This window comes from Emydura macquarii, unplaced genomic scaffold, assembly GCF_026122565.2.
Source record: "Emydura macquarii macquarii isolate MOO-44397 ecotype Brisbane River unplaced genomic scaffold, CSIRO-AGI_Emac_v2 contig_2890, whole genome shotgun sequence".
Taxonomy (NCBI): Eukaryota; Metazoa; Chordata; order Testudines; family Chelidae; genus Emydura; species Emydura macquarii.
In genome coordinates this window covers 2798279-2814606 of record NW_027133027.1, presented here as the reverse complement: position 1 = coordinate 2814606, position 16328 = coordinate 2798279, and the positions used below count along the sequence as shown (strand labels likewise).

Genomic DNA, 16328 nt, shown 5'->3' with positions numbered 1-16328 from the left:
TCCTTAAAGCAGGGCAAAACATCAAAGCCATGAAACTTTTCATGGGGAAAAGTTTCAAGAAATACTGTTATGGGACAGCCACCAAAGAGGCAGAGTCAAGTCATTCTGCCTCCCTTGAGCTCTGGGTGACCGAGGCAGAGCCAAACTGTCATAGGTGCATTGACTTAAATGGAACTGTGACAATTTACATCAGCTGAGAAACTGCCTCTTCTTGTCTAATGCTGCATTGGCAACTTCACTGAAAATTTTGCTGCTGATTTCAGTAACAGCAGGAGCAGGCGTTTAGTGGCAAGGAAAGGCTGAATGGCCTCATCAGTAACAGTGCCAAAGCAAATATGGAAGGGCAGAATTATAGAACACGATTTAAAAAAACTCCCAGGATTGCTATGCTAGTAGTCCCATGCTTATACCAATGGGAAAATAACCATGTGTGATGTACAGATGTTGTATAACTTTGGAAAATAAATGCACTATGTGAATTTATATGCCTTTTTATTTACCTGACAACTGATTTTCAGTGCATAAAACTGAAATTAAAAATGTTCTTCCAAATAACCACAAGTTTCTGTTGGCAGTATGTATAATGAAAGCAAAATTGACAGACACTGAAGAGGAGCAGGCAAGAATCACAGGCGTCTTGTAAGCTGTGGCCACATTTCTATTTTATTATTTATTTCCGATATTAGCCACAAAGTCGAAGGTGCTGTACAAACATAAAATAAGCCACGGACCTTACCTCAAGGAGCTTACAATCTAATACACAGGAAGGGAAAAGTGTGACAGTTATCCACATCTTGATAAAACATTATTTCCTTCCACTTCCCATTTTAAAAATACTATTATTTATATGGCTTATCTGCAATTACTACTTAACCTTGTCATTAGTGAAACTCCTACTTCAGGAATCAGCTTGGTGGCTTTTGTGAGGTAAGTGATGTCAGCAGTTACTACCAGTAGCACTGGTGTCAGTAACACTCCACGTGACAGCCTATGGGGTCCTTCCTCTGCTCCTTATTGCGGTCATTGACTTACCAAGTGGGGCATTTGTTGTCTTATCACGGTACTCTTCTTCTCCTGCATCAGACTTCTTGACGTTATGAAATCTAGAATAGAACAGAGCTGCATATAGACTCCTATTCACTGGGTTTCATTTATAATGAATCACCTTTTTTACGCACTGTATTAGTACAATTTTTCTCAGAAACAGTTAACCCTTAGAATGCTGGCACATTCAGTGCCAGCTAAGAGAATACTTAGGAGGAACTATATACAGCAGAGTAAATGTCTGCCGATTCCCCAAATGGTTAGCAAATTGAGAATTTTTGGTGTGTGTGTGCTTTTTTTTTGCCTATGCCTTATGTTAAAATCATATGTGCACATCGATGTTTGTTATACCACTCAAAATTAAATCCTTCAAACACTTGTTTCTTCTTTTGCTTACCAACCCTGTCTCATCTATTTAATTAATACAAAGCGTCTAAGAAAATATTTGCACTTTGCAAAAAGCTCTAAGAAAGAACTTTCAATAACTAGTTATAGCTAGATGAAACAGCTAAAATATGAGAGGCATATTTAGAGCCTGATTTGGCTCTATTAAAATCAATAACTCCCATAGGAGCAGGATCAGTCTGTTAAAGAACATTTAATGTAGCAATCCTTACATATTACTTGTTTGGATTTACGTGGTCACCTTCATAGCATGTCCAGTATAATGAAAATTAATATGATATCCACATATTACATCAGAAGAATCATAAAATGAACATACAAATACACAGCAACATTTAGCACAGTGGCTGAAAGCAAGACACTTATTAATTTGAGGCCCAATTTTGTGAAGTGTTGACCACTCTGAACTCTAACTTTGGTGGGTGTTGAGGGTGCTCAGGCCCCTAAAAAAGCTCTATCAAAGGACAGGGTTTTTCCCCCCTCTTACGGCACATTTGGTTCTGACTGCTGTGTATTAGTAAACTTAGCTGACAATCACATTGATATAATGTTTAAGAAATAGCAAATACAGTATCAAAATCAAAGGTCTTTCAACACTGTACTCATTATTACTGTGCGCTTTTTAAAACTGTAGGCAATTGAGTAAAGTACAAAAACAGCTAAGGGATAGACTATGGCACTTGTATTTAGAGCAATGTGAGCTAATTGCTACTGTAATTTACAGAAATAAATCTGAACAATACAACCCAGCTAACATTCACAGTTTCACTTGTGATCTTCAAGTTTCTCAATCATTATGTACGTACACATTTTTACTTTTATGAGGTGTTGCTTATCAGTTTTATTACTTTGTTCTACTGAATTTTGAATGTAGCTGTTAAAATAGCTTTATAAATCTGATACTGCTTTCTAAAATGCTCTTTTTAACCCTCTTCCATACACTTATTAAATGAAAAAATGAAGCACTTTGTGTTGAAAGGTCTTTTTTAATCACATGAATTTCAGGATAATTCCAAATTTAGGACAGCTTAGAGGTCTCTTGGTAACTTTAAATTGCTTGCACTGTACATGCACAGAATCTCATTTACTTCTAGTATTTTGGAGTTGTTCCATATCTTGTATGCATCAAACTATTTTTTCCCCTGAATGAATAAGATGAAGCTGTATTTAAGGCAAAATTAGCCTCTTGGTGCTTGAAGTAACGATTTCCTGTAACAAAATACTCATTAGAAGCTAGGGACATGTCTTGACAACTAGCACTGCAAAACCCTCACTGCTGTAACACCATTTTTTGCCACTTGCACTTGTGATACTACATTCAAGACACAAACTATTCCTTTCTTGCTCAACCATATTTTTGTTTAATTAAAATGTGGCTTCATGGTTCAGTTACAAAAACAAGATTAGCCTCAGACCATCGGTTCTGGTAAGTGGAAAAAAGGCTTATTTTGGCATTCAGGCTTTGATGATAAATAAAGTAGTCTTCTTAGGAAAAAATGAAAAGCAAATCCTCTCCCTACTGGAATTTTAAAAAGGAAGGCTTTGCTTCCTGAGAGCCTAGAACAGCTGCTAATTTGTGTTTGGAGGCAGTTCATCAGTAGTTTCAAAATGGAAAGCAAGTTCTGGGGCTGTATTAAAATAAGTGATCTAGGTAGTCACCAACCACTAAATAGTATCAAGAAGGCACAACATAAGCAATGGTAAAGTCAGTAAACAAAACTTTACTGTAATATTTCATAACACAGATACTGTATTCTGTTAAGTGTAAAGCTACTGTCTTACACAAGAAAAATGGACAGACCCTTGTTCCAAGACTAATATGGATACAATAAATATGGAGTTTTACATACTAGATCTGTACACAGAAACTTTGCCCCACAGCCATAAAAAATTTACATTTAACAGTGCAACATATAACTTAATTGTTTTCGTTTTTCTGACAAGATGTTTTTACTTACTTAACACAAGCAACTATCTGGTTTTAATATACATATTATATATATATTTCCAACAATCTGTACAGGTTTCTAAACATAAAACTCCAAAAAGGCACAATTGTCTATACAACATGTACAAAAATGGCTGGAGCTGACAAGAAACAACAATTATTGGTCAAGAGTTCATGATTGCACAAAGATTAGTTATGAGTTTGTGTCAGAAAAATGTGCTTTAAGGAAAGGAAGGTTTGCAAAGAAACCTGTAAGTGTTATAATAAAAAAATCTAGGTTGCTATGACAAGTCTATCCTCATCATCACTGCTGCCATCACTAAACTGTACAGTATTCTGTCTTCGTGGCAATCCTGCTGGCCTGTGTACCTGTCTATCTGGAGAGACAGTTTGACGGATGGGGGACTTGGTTAAAACTTCAGAATTCACCTTCAAGAGGGGTTCTGATGTGGAAGCCCTTTTGACCTGAATGGAAGTGACATCACACTTTGGTTTGACATGATTTACCGGATCAGCCTTTTCAGAATCTGTTTTTCCAGGACCTTCAAGTCTCTCATACTCATTTGAAGGAAAAGAGTCAGCAACGTTTTTTACATTGTACCACTGGACAGTAGGTGGTGCTTGAGGAGATACAGCACTAGTGATCTGATTGATGTCAGTTGCAGGAAAGCTCACAGGAGTCCGCTCTTGGGGAGTTTCACAGGCTTTATTACTGGAAGCTGGTGTTTCTGGAACTCCTTGCCCATCTGTAGTTACTGGGCTGACTGAAGGGATTAAGGTAGGCAGTGCTATATTCAATATTTGCAGACCTGGAATGTGTGTCTGAGGGCTGGGATTGCTCTGAGGAGAAGGGTTTGCAGTCAAAACTTGTAGTCCCAGAGCATTTAGAGCAAGTCCAGAAGGATGTATTTGTGGGGCTATATTTGTATTTGCCAGGCCTAAAATGTTCACTGTCTCCATGCTTAGTGGTGGAAGAGGTTGTAAGCTTGGTGCACTCAGACTTTGGATGCCTGGTACATTAATCTGACCAATCGGAATACATGGCACAACACTGTTCACTTCAGCAACGCCTATTGGATTTGCAGTGGCAGATACTGCACATGCTGTGTCGCCAAGCGCGCTTGTAGTTCTGTGAATCACGCTAACAGCAGGAATGGTGAGTTGCACTGGCCCGGCTTGAATTGGTACAAATGTGGAGTATGTGGCTAGGCCAGCAGGGACCACATGAATTCCCCCCACTGGAATCATACCATAAGGTGTCTTGGCTTGCTGCTGTGAGTGCAGAGGAAGGTGGCTAAATAAATGAGTCAGAGGAGCTGTCAATTGGGTGGCATGTTGCTGACGTTCCTGCAGCTTCTCTTCCTGGATGTCAGGATAGGGCGAGATTGCCGAAGGAACCACCATTGTTATCTGTGTGCTTTGGTCCACTGGGGGTGAGGGAAGCTCTGTGGAGGGTGTGCTCTAAGAGAGAACAGCAAAAATATTTCAGTATTAAGGGTGCCAATGCACCTAAAATTAAATCAAAATGCTCTAAAGGAGGTAGATTGAATTTTAGCCTACTTTCCCTTTTAGGAAGTTGCAACAAATCAGTTCAATCTGCAGTTCATGACTTGAACAATTAATGACTGTCCTTTCCTTTCTACGTCTCCTCCTCTCCTAAATTGAGTACATCTGCTTTCTTTCTAGTTTTAATACTGACAAGCATTTTGGCATTTCCCTTACAGTACATTCACTGTGAAAATCAGCTGTGGTATCTATCTGGTCACTGGACATCCAGATCTAAACACATCCTTCTCTCCTGGGGGTATTTATTGAGCCCCACAGCAGCAGCATTAGTCTCTGGACTGCAAGGTTAATGCTACGATGCGTTTGATACAGGAATCTAATCAGGAAGACTAGAATGAAAAGAGATGATGATCAAGTATTGTTCTCAAACTAATATGGTCAAATAGAATCAGAGTTGGAAGGGACCTCAGGAGGTCATCTAGTCCAACCCCCTGCTCAAAGCAGGACTAACCTCAGCTAAATAATCCAACGAGGGTTTTGTCAAGCTGCAGCTTAAAAACCTCTAAAGATGGAGATTCCATCACCTCCCTAGGTAACCCATTCCAGTGCTTCACCAGCCTCCTAGTGAAAAACTTTTTCCTAATGTCCAATCTAGACTTCCCCCACTGCAACTTGAGACCGTTGCTCCTTGTTCTGTCATCTGCCACACTGAGAACAGTCTAGCTCCATCCTCCCTGGAAGGTAGTTGAAGGTAGTTTCAGGTAGTTAAAGGCTGCTATCAAATCTCCCCTCATTCTTCTCTTCTGCAGACTAAACAAGCCTAGTTCCCTCAGCCTCTCCTCATATGTCTTGTGCTCCAGCCCCCTAATCATTTTTGTTGCCCTCCGCTGGACTCTCTCCAACTTCTCCACATCCTTTTTGTAGTGGGGGGCCCAAAACTGGACACAATACTCCAAATGTGGCCTCACCAATGCCAGATAGAGGGGAATAATCACTTCCCGTGATCTGCTGGCAATGCTCCTACTAATGCAGCCCAATATGCCATTAGCCTTCTTGATAACCAGGGCACACTGCTGACTCATATCCAGCTTTTTATCCACTATTACCCCCAGGTCCTTTTCTGCAGAACTGCTGCCTAGCTCGTTGGTCCCCAGTCTGTAGCTGTGCATGGGATTCTTCCGTCCTAAGTGCAGGACTCTGCACTTGTCCTTGTTGAACCTCATCAGATTTCTTTTGGCCCAATCCTCCAGTTTGTTTAGGTCCTTCTGTATCCTATCCCTACCTTCCAGGGTATCTACCACTCCCCCTAGCTTAGTGTCATTTGCAAAGTTGCTGAGGGTGCAATCTATCCCATCCTCTAGATCATTAATGAAGATGCTGAACAAAACCGGCCCCAGGACCGACCCCTGGGGCACTCCGCTTGTGACCGGCTGCCAGCTAGACATGGAGCCATTGATCACTACTCATGGAGCCCTATGCGCTAGCCAGCTCTCGATCCATTTTATAGAGAGGAGATGGAGAGGGCACTAAACTGGAACTTGGGAGATCGGGGTTCTGTTTCCAGCTCTGCCATTGACCTGCTCTATGGCGGTGGACAAGTAACTTCACCTCTCTGTGCCTGTTCCTTCTCACACACCTTGTCCATTTAAACTGTAAACAGTTTGACATAGGGACACACTCATTCTGTGTGTCTGTACAGTGCCTTCCACAATGGGGCTCCCACTGCAAATGGGGCTTCTAGGTGCAACTGTAATACTACTACTAATAATAAATGGGTTTACTATCCTATGACCTTACCTGACATGTCAAGTAACTACAGAGATTAAAGATCTTCTTTCATTTTCCCACCCACAACTACACATACACCCACAAAACTGCGTCAAGCTTATGCTTGGTACATGCATTTGTAAAGAGCTGGCATAGAGGTACACAACAATGAAGCGTGAAACAAAACTACCCTCCATTGTGTTTTTGCAACACCTAATCATCTCAAACTTGTGAAAATAGCCTGGGGGAGATTTTCAGACATGAACAATTTGGCACCTAACTCCCATAGAAATTCTTTTACTGCTTGTCAGTTGTCTTTGAAAATCTATTGCATATTTTTTCTATAATTGCACCTATATATTCTTTGTAGATATTACATATGTTACAGAGGGAACAGTAGCCACTGCTCTACTTAGCTTATCTAACCTTTTCCATTATGATTTTTTTTACCATTATTTTGAAGGGCTCCACTGCATTCATGGTTTGCAACAGGAATTTGAAATTTGGCAATGGGATATTGCTAGTCATGGAGGAAGGTGCCTTATACCATCAACATGGAAAATCCATTCAGATTTGTCTGAGTTATAAGATGCAGGACATTGCCATTTCCCATCTGTGTTTTCTTCAGTAGAGTTTACCAGAGGCTGGCTGGTCCAATCCCTACTCCTAGGGAATTCTGCACCACTATGCATGCACAGAATTCATGTTCCATGGTAGGTCCTTCCTGCCCCTTCCCCTCCCAAATAGATTCTGCTGGGGAAGTGCTGCAATTACACCTTTTTCCCACCAGGGGCTGCTATGGCACCAGAAGAGGGCTCAGGGCCAGCTGCAGAGAGAGGGAGGGGGCAGTGGCTGCATTCCTCACAGCACCCTGCCTGCAGGGCCAGGTGAGGAGGCACAGGATATGGGGGGGTTGGCAGACAGAATGGAGCACACGGGTCTGCTGGGGAGTCAAAGACTGGGGTTCAGATGAGCTAGTAGGGGGAGGAAGGGCAGACAGGAGCTGTGGGAGGGACAGTATTGAGCCATGGGCTGAATGGGAGTGAGGGTATAGGGACCCATGAGGATGGGGTTGATGTACCTGACTAAATGGCTGTGCAATGGAGGGGCTGTGCTCTGCATAGGGGAGGCTTCCCAACTCCCTAACAACCCCTCCCCCCAAAAAAAACTATTCCATGCTTCTCCCACCCACACCCAACAACCTTCCATGTTCACTCGTAGGCACCTTCCTAGCAATTACTTCCCTCTCCCTCAGCTACTCCATTACCCCGGATTCCCTCAAGTCATTTGCACTGCTTCTGAAAGGTGTGGGAAACAAATTTCTATATTGTAGTTTTAATATGCCTAGTAAGGAATCTATTTGTCAAAAAAACATTTCCTGAATCTCTTTTGTTGTCTGTATTTTGACAGGCATACTTGTTGACAGGTATTTTGAAATAAATGATCAAAATAATTGAACTAGTGTGCTTATATTTGTGTTATTTTGACAAAATATGCAGAATTTTTAAATGTCATGCACAGAACTTAATTTTTTGGTGCAGAATTCCCCCGGGAGTAAATCCCTCAGCATTCCATCAGCATGGCACATTCATCATCCTAGCATCTTGCTTTAATATGCCATATGCAGGTAAACCTCCAGGCAGACACAATGGATCCTCCTCCTGCTGATGCAGTCTTGTTCCAACAACTAATCCTTTCACCTTGGTGAAGGTGCACTGGGCTGCAAACCTTGAATTCAAGTCTTAATTCTTTTACAGTCTGAAACTAGTAATTCTGTGCCCTTCCCAGCCCTTGGTATTGAACAAGGGCAACTATTGTGCATGTTTTCTGGATCCTGAAAAATGGCATTCTATTCTAGACAAAGTATCTGGTATATACCACCATTTAGTCTTAATTGTACAGACAATGAATTCCAAACAGGGATCTAAAGAACAATATTATAACTAATCCTTTTGGGCCTGGAGATACAATCTAATCTCTACACTTTTTTGTAAAAATTTTGTCTCCATATTGTTGTTACTATGCTCCTGCACTTAGAAAATAAGGAAGCGAATAATGTGGCTTTCAGAAAAATCACCAAAATAAGGATAGATAAAATAATGTTTGGCTCCCAATCAAAGTTATTGAGAAGGATTTAAAATACAATTCTCCCTCCCCGACCCCAAATTGAATACTCTAACCTTTGTAACAACTGTAGCTGATGTTGCAGAACTTCCCAAAGCTTCTGCTGTATCTGGATAATCTACAGACATCAGATGACATGGAGACCTAGGAGAAGTGCCAGAGGAGATGGTAGGCTCTATAATTATGTCCTTGTCTTGTATTTTCTCTTCGTTTGCTTCTTGATATGCAACTGTTATTGGTGACCTGGAATTCCTGCAGTCTGATTGTACTGTACTAAGTACAGTCATCTTTGTAATTAGTGCTTTAGGTAGACCGTCCATAGAGTCTGTGTGAACCCCAGCAAAGCAGTCCGTAATTCTGATTTCTTCATCAGTGCTTGTGGCCTCCTGTAGGATGTTTCTAGATGGATGATGCTGAGGGCTGGCTGTAACTGAGGGGGTTGTAGATAAGACTGATTCAGCTTGGCTGTCTTCATCATCATCATCATTGTCATTGTCATCCTCATCTGGACCATCAGAATCCTCCACATCAAATCCTGACCGATCATAGCCAAACTTTTGCTTCTCACCTGTAAAATAGAATCGATACAAAAATTAGCTAAGTAGTTATTCCACCGAAGGCCCGGTAAAGCTTTTCTAACATATCAGCTATGTGGGAGTAATCAAGACAACTTGGTATCATTTGAATTGTAATGCTGATATAAAAAGGAATGACAAATGTCTATCACACAACACTCATAAAATGCAACGTAAGTGTATTAGCTACTTTCCACTACTATGTCACAAACAACAACAAAGGATTCTGTACTTCCATTTTCCAAAGTATAGCGTTAGGCATACAGCATTGGAGTAAGTGGACTAGGTATCTTTTACTTAGGCATTGTTCTCATGCCCGTGAGACTGCAATTTTTCCCTTAAATCTTTTCTATATAAATTGTTTTTCTTTTAATAAATACTTATTTTGTAGAGAGAACAGATTTCCTGGTTCATTGTTTCTAGTGATGACTGATATGTTTGCCAAGCTTAAGCAGTGGGATATTCTCAAGTTGCTCATAGATGGGTACCCTTGCAGTTAATGTCAATCACTACTACAAAGTCTTTTGAAAGATACAAACAAAAAGAATGGAAAGTGCTCGTCAGAAATGTGTCTAGGTAAGGGGCAGATGAGATTATAAATGTTTTACGAGAATTATTCCCTTTAAGAAAAAAGTGGTGAAATCACTTTATCACCCAAAATGTACTAGGAGTTAACTGACTAGTACACCGTACAGCCCCAATTCTGAAAACACTTAAATATGTGGGTAACTTTTATTCACAAGTGAAATCCCATTGACTTTAAATCTAAAAGCTGAGCTGACATCACTGTCTTTGCCCATCATTCAGAAACCAAACTCTTACTCAGTTTCAGTTGGCAAACTAAAGTACATGTATTTAACTTTTTTTGTATCAGACCTTGGGAAGAAAAAAGAATTTTCTTCAGTAAAGAGAGAAACCCCAGCTGCTGTATCTGATTCCAAGCCAAACTGTCTGGATCATATTTGACAAAAGACAAAATGCTTGGATGCACTAGTATTTTACTGGATTAAATGTCAGTCTGCTGACTTCTCCAAAGAAAATATCTGCAAAAAACAGCATTTGGCTCAGAAAAACTAATATTCAATGATGTCTGGTTTGTTTTAGTGTTTAAAATTTCAAAAAGAGCCTCTGTTTAAGGAAATTTACATAGACACTTGCTGTCAAGATGAAAGACATGGAAAAAAAAATCACATTTTAACAAGAATTAAGACCTACTACCATTACTCTAGCCAGCTATGAAACCACAAATAAAATATGCATCACATAGAAAAACATACACACTGAGGTTTAGGTAAAATAATTGTAACAGTAGAGCTACCTCTCAGCAAGTTATCTAACATTTCAAGCCTTTATGCTTTTAAATTAGTAGTAGGATTATGATATGGAAGAGGCCTAATTGAGTCTTTAAATAATACTTTGTGTAATGATTCAGCCCTTGAATCCTACATAGTAATTTGTGCATTAACTAAGAAGGAATACTATAGATTTTCTTTCTATGCTGGTAGCAACCATTAACTGAAATATAATATAATAAAAACCACTTTAAATCTACCATGCCATTAAAACCGTGCTAGTGAAAAAGTGTGGTTAGGTTTTAGCCAGTCTCCATTTACAAGTTTTACCTGAAGATAAAACTGTTCTTCCAAAAGGGGGGGAGCAGGGATGGAGATTTCTTAGAAAATTAAAAAAAACAAAACCATTCCTCAAATATGCTTAACAGAACAGTGTTATAAATTATTAATCAGTCATCACAGACTTTTTAGTTGTTCCTTTACTTTCTCATCTCCATTTCCCAAAAAGAGAACAGAAAATTTTGCATAATATATTTAAGGCACAAAAACACCCAAACAAAACACAAACCACAAAAATATACATTTAGGTTCTTAATTGGAGCCATCAGTTTTAATACCACTACAAATATGAGAGAGGTCTCTTCGTGTGATACCTCCAGGGTGACCTGTGCATTTGTTTATTTCTGACTTTCATGATAATGTGGGGGTCAGTGATTTTTGTTTTTGGACATTTGAGTTTGAGATTCAGTCTGAATTCTCTTTGAAGTAGTATTCCCTGGGCCAGGGGGGAGGGATGACACCTGTCTAGGAGAAGGAATTATCTCTCTGTACCAACATTATCTAAATATTCTTTGAGGATCATGCTGCTTCTCCCCTTCTGTCTACAGAGAGATCACCTTTCCTACAACAGGGGTGTAAACAACATTTGTAAGTCCTATAGGCAAGTAAATCTACCTGAATTAATTTGACTAGATCCTCACACCTATGCAGCAAGCAAAATGAGCCAAATAGGCTTGTCTGGACTATGAAAAAGTGGTAAAGTTTAAGATGAGCTGAGCTCCCAAGTGCTCCAATTGTCTCCAATCCCTAAATTTGACTTTACGCTTAGGTTCGCTGTCTTGTCCAAAATCCCAAGTGATTTTAACTCATTTAATGGATTTCTTAAATCTCTGGATTTTCTTAAATCGCTGGAATCTCTCTCACAAGTATTTATAAAAGGGAGGTTGCTTACTGTAACTGATGGTTCTTTGAGATGTGTGGAAATGTGTGGGTGCACAACTGGTTAAAACATAATACTCAAAAAGTAGTTATCAATAGTTTGCTGTCAGGCTGGGAGGACATATCTAGTGGAGTCCTGTAGGGGTCAGTGTTGGGTTTCATATTAGTCAATATTTTCATTAATGACTTGGACAATGGAATGGAAAGAGTGAGTGTAAAATCTGTGGGTGACACCAAGCTGGGAGAGGTTGCAAGTACTTTGGAGGAGAGAGTTAGAATTCAAAACGACTGTGTCAAATTAGAGAATTGCTCTGTAATCAACAAGAGGAAATTCAGTAAAGACAGTTACAAAGTACTACACTTAAGAAAAAAATCAAGTGCACCATTACAAAATGGGGAATAACTGGTTAGATGGTAGTACTGCTGAAAAGGACCTAAGGATTATAGTGGATCACAAATTAAATACGAGTCAACAATGTGATGCAATTGTAAGAAAAGAAAAGCTAATATCATTCTGGGGTGGATTAACAGGAGTGTCATTTGTAAAATATGGGAGGTAATTGTCCTGCTCTAATGGGCACGGGTGAGGTCTCATCCGGAGTAGTGTGTCCAATTGTGCGATGCCATACTTTAGGAAAGATGTGGATAAATTGGAGAGACGCCAAAGGAGAGCAACAAAAATGATAAGTTTTAGAAAATCTGAGCGATGAGGAAAGGTAAATATGCCCAGTTTATTTTTAGGTCTTGAGAAAACACAACTGAGAGGGGAAGGTGATAAGTCTTCAAATACATTAAGGGCTGTTATAAAGAGGATGGTGATTAATTGTTCTCCATGTCCCCTGAAGGTAGGACAAGAAATAACGGACTTTAATCTCCAGAAAGGGAGATTTAGGTTATATATTAAGGAAAACTTTTTAACTATAATCATAGTTAAGCTTTGAAATAGGTTTCCACAGGAGGCTGTGAAATCCATGTCATTGAAGATTTTTAAGAACAGGTTAGACAAACACTTGTTCGGAATGGTCTAGATTTATTTGGTCCTGTCTCAGCACAGGGGGCTGCTCTTGATGACCTCTCAAGGTCCTTTCTATCCCTACGTTTTGATGATTCTATGAAATACTTCCTCCTGTAGGGTGAGGGGCACAATGGTATAATTTTCCACAGGAACAAATAAATACTAGCAAAAGGAGGAGTGGTTGGGTGGTGGAGTACAGTGACATATGGTATAAAATGGTAGGAGGAAGAGGTGAAAAGGTTAGGTGGCCACAGTTGCTGTGCACATAGGACTTAAATTGTGCAGAGATTAAGTGTCTAAGATTGTGTAGCTACTGAGAAATAACCATAGCTGTTAATGCAAAACTGTGTGTTTTGAGTGGTCACTGATGGTTCTGATCTGAACATTTGCACTGGGGTTGACACACTTCCTGGTTGTTATTAAGTAACAACATCAATCATTGTCATTCAGATTTTCAGCCAATCAGTATTCAGTGATTTACATAACTGAGTGCTTTCACTGTAGTCAAGGCCAGTATCTCTGAATTTTGATTGACTGAGCTCCTAAGATTTATTTAAAAATCTGGATTCCGACTAACTCTTTGCTTTTCTCTACATTAGTATGCCTGCTGTGTGCTAATGCCTCACTTCTTTTCTTTTGTCCCTACAATTACTTTCCAATAAAAATAATATTTTAAAACAAAGTATGCACAGTGGCACACGTAACAAAGCAAAGAGGGTTATTCCCAAAGGGAGAACACCTGCATTATTTGATTAGAATTCATCTGGCTTGCTTTTTTAGGTTGAGGTCCACAATAAAGATGGAGTAAGATTTAGCTGGGAGGCATCCAGCACACAGATAAGCCTGATTATTTGATGCATATTTTAACACATTTTAAAAGACTTTTTTTTTTTTTTTTTTTTTTTTTTTTTATCATAAGAACAGCCATACGGAGTCAGACCAATGGTCCATCTAGCCCAGCATCCTGTCTTCCAACAGTGGCCAATGCCAGGTGCTTCAGAGGGAATGAACCGAACAGGTAATCTACAAGTGATCCATCCCATCGTCCATTCCCAGCCTCTGGCAAACAGCAAGCCCTGCCTATCCTGGCTAATAGCCATTGATGGACCTATCCTCCATGAATTTACCTAGTTCTTTGTTGAACCCTGTTATAATCTTAGCCTTCTCAACATCCTCTGGCAAGGAGTTCCACAGGTTGACCATGCATTGTGTGAAGAAATACTTCCTTTTGTTTGTTTTAAACCTGCTGCCTATTAATTTCATTGGGTGACCCCTAATTTTGTGTTATGAAGAGAAGTAACACTTCCTTATTTACTTTCTTCACATCAGTCATGATTTTAGAGACCTCTATCATAGCCCCTCTTAGTCGTCTCTTTTCCAAGCCGAAAAGTCCCAGTCTTATTAAGCTTTTCCATACCCCTAATCATCTTGCAACTTAACTTTAAGAACAGATAAAGTACAAATTATATATATAAAGTACATTTTTATCAGCTGCAGTATATGTTGCAGAGGCTTTTGGTTTATATCAGTCTGAGGTGATTACATTAATCTGCACTGAAGAAATCATTATATAAGGATTAAAAGAGACCCCAAGTAATTAGGCCAAAAAATGCCCTACTTCATAGTGAGAAATTACCTTCTCTAAACACACATGTAAAAATAGTATGGATTTCACAGGGAAATTGTTATTAATGTAGGACCTAAGCAAATATATTGTGAATTTCTGCATATGCCTCAATCTCCCATAGTCAAAAAGTGAAACAAAGGAGGGAACCGTGTTGAGGATACGGATTCCTTAAATGCAGGACTTAGTGTGGGAAATATCATTTACCTGCATTGTTTCCTTACTTCCCTCCATCGTCTGAGTTTGGCAGCTTCTATTTAAATGTAGTTACCTAGAGCCAGAAGCTTGCACTAATAAGCAAGGTGACAGGGATGTGTGTGGTTCCATTACTCTCACACAGCTTTCAACTTTCAGATTTAAAAAACCCCACTCATTCTTTTGGCAAGGCAAAAAGGAACATGATGCTCTATATCTGTGTGTGTGATCACTGCAGTGATAGGTTCCCAAGCTTTTGTAATTAATGAATCTCTGGAGTATTATCTAACATTAGTGATGTGGCTTGTGATAATGTCTGACTCTGCAGTTTCTGTTTTCTTCTTAAGTAAGGAGAAGAGCCATGAAGGTTACAGGTTTTGAGTAATAAGGTGTGCAGTCTTTGGAAGAAAGGTCAAAACACATTTTGTAACAAAGAGCTACGGTCCCCCGCTCCCCTCCCTGCACCTTTTTATTTTTTTTATTTTTTTGCAAGCTCAGACTTGTTAACCAGGGAGTCTTCTTCAATTCCAACTTTAGTAATGGCATTCTGCCTACTTAAGTTCCCTGTTCAATTTTAGTAGGAAAAAATGTATTCTTTGCTTTTTGACCTAAATTGTGCAGAATGTTGCTATTAAATAGTTGACATGTCACGAGCTGTGTGCATTTTGCTGTGGATATCAGTAATTCTGTAAAGCAGAATAGGAAATTAAGATTATTAGTATTGTTATAACAGTGTTTTAAATATTTAACAATTTGTTTTTAAAAGTTTTGGCACACTTCGTCTTAGGATCACTAAATACCCAACACAAAAATCCAGTTTAGTGAAAATGTCTACTACAGCAAAAAAGGAGGAAAGGGGAAAAAATATCTATTTGGAGAACATTAAGGATGTCTGTGTAAAGTACTCAGGAAAAGTGAAAATTAAGGTTTCCTGCACCATTCTTAACTCTGTACTCCAGCTATAATCATATTTAGTAAAATTGAGTTTTTAATTCTACCTATTGAAGTAAAAACACTAGCTTTATAGGTAAACCCCCTGATTTCATTTTGTCCTTATGCCCTTGGGTTGCCAATCAGAAATATTTTTGACCATGGTGTTAATTAGTTAGTTGCTATGTGGCATTTTACCTCCAAGAGGGAAAGAAAAGGCTTAAAGTTCTTCAGCACAGTAGCATTAGTTGGAATTATCAGCATCTTAATATGTCCTACTAACTCCATGCCCTGCTTGTACCAGTTAAGGATGCTACAAATTAGAGGATTGAAGTGGATAATACTAAGGATCTCTTTACACATTTTTGTAAGCCCTTTATTTATTTTAAATATTTCCTACTTGAATCCTTATTGGATATGGTTTTTTAAAAGGCTGCTCATTTTAGTAATATTTACATAAAGCATTACAGCAAATGTTTCCTAGTCTAAATTGGTCATTTTTCAATACTGCTTCAGATATCAGAAATAAGCGTAGTGTGCGATTTCAGGCCCAATCTTACAGACATTTAGGCATGTAAGTAACTTCCCATTGACATCACATGGCAAAGTTCAGAGGTTTATAGCTTGACCATATCTTGGTAGATTTTCATAGGAAAAGCAGAAGACCAAGGACTACTCCCCCTGC

The 16328-nt window shown here is 39.2% G+C and overlaps 1 protein-coding gene across 2 annotated transcripts in view; it reads right to left on the bottom strand.

Annotated features, from left to right (window-relative positions):
* Positions 1–3150: 3150 nt before the first annotated feature.
* HIVEP1 (HIVEP zinc finger 1) overlaps positions 3151–16328 on the bottom strand; it is a 150086-nt gene continuing 136908 nt past the window's right edge. For both annotated transcript variants that reach the window (XM_067568340.1, XM_067568341.1), the window contains exons 8-9: positions 8851–9362; positions 3151–4858 (exon numbers count right to left, since the gene is read on the bottom strand). In XM_067568340.1, the coding sequence (XP_067424441.1) occupies positions 3671–4858; positions 8851–9362 (1700 nt within the window). In that variant the 3' untranslated portion in view covers positions 3151–3670. The remainder of the gene's footprint in view (positions 4859–8850; positions 9363–16328) is intronic.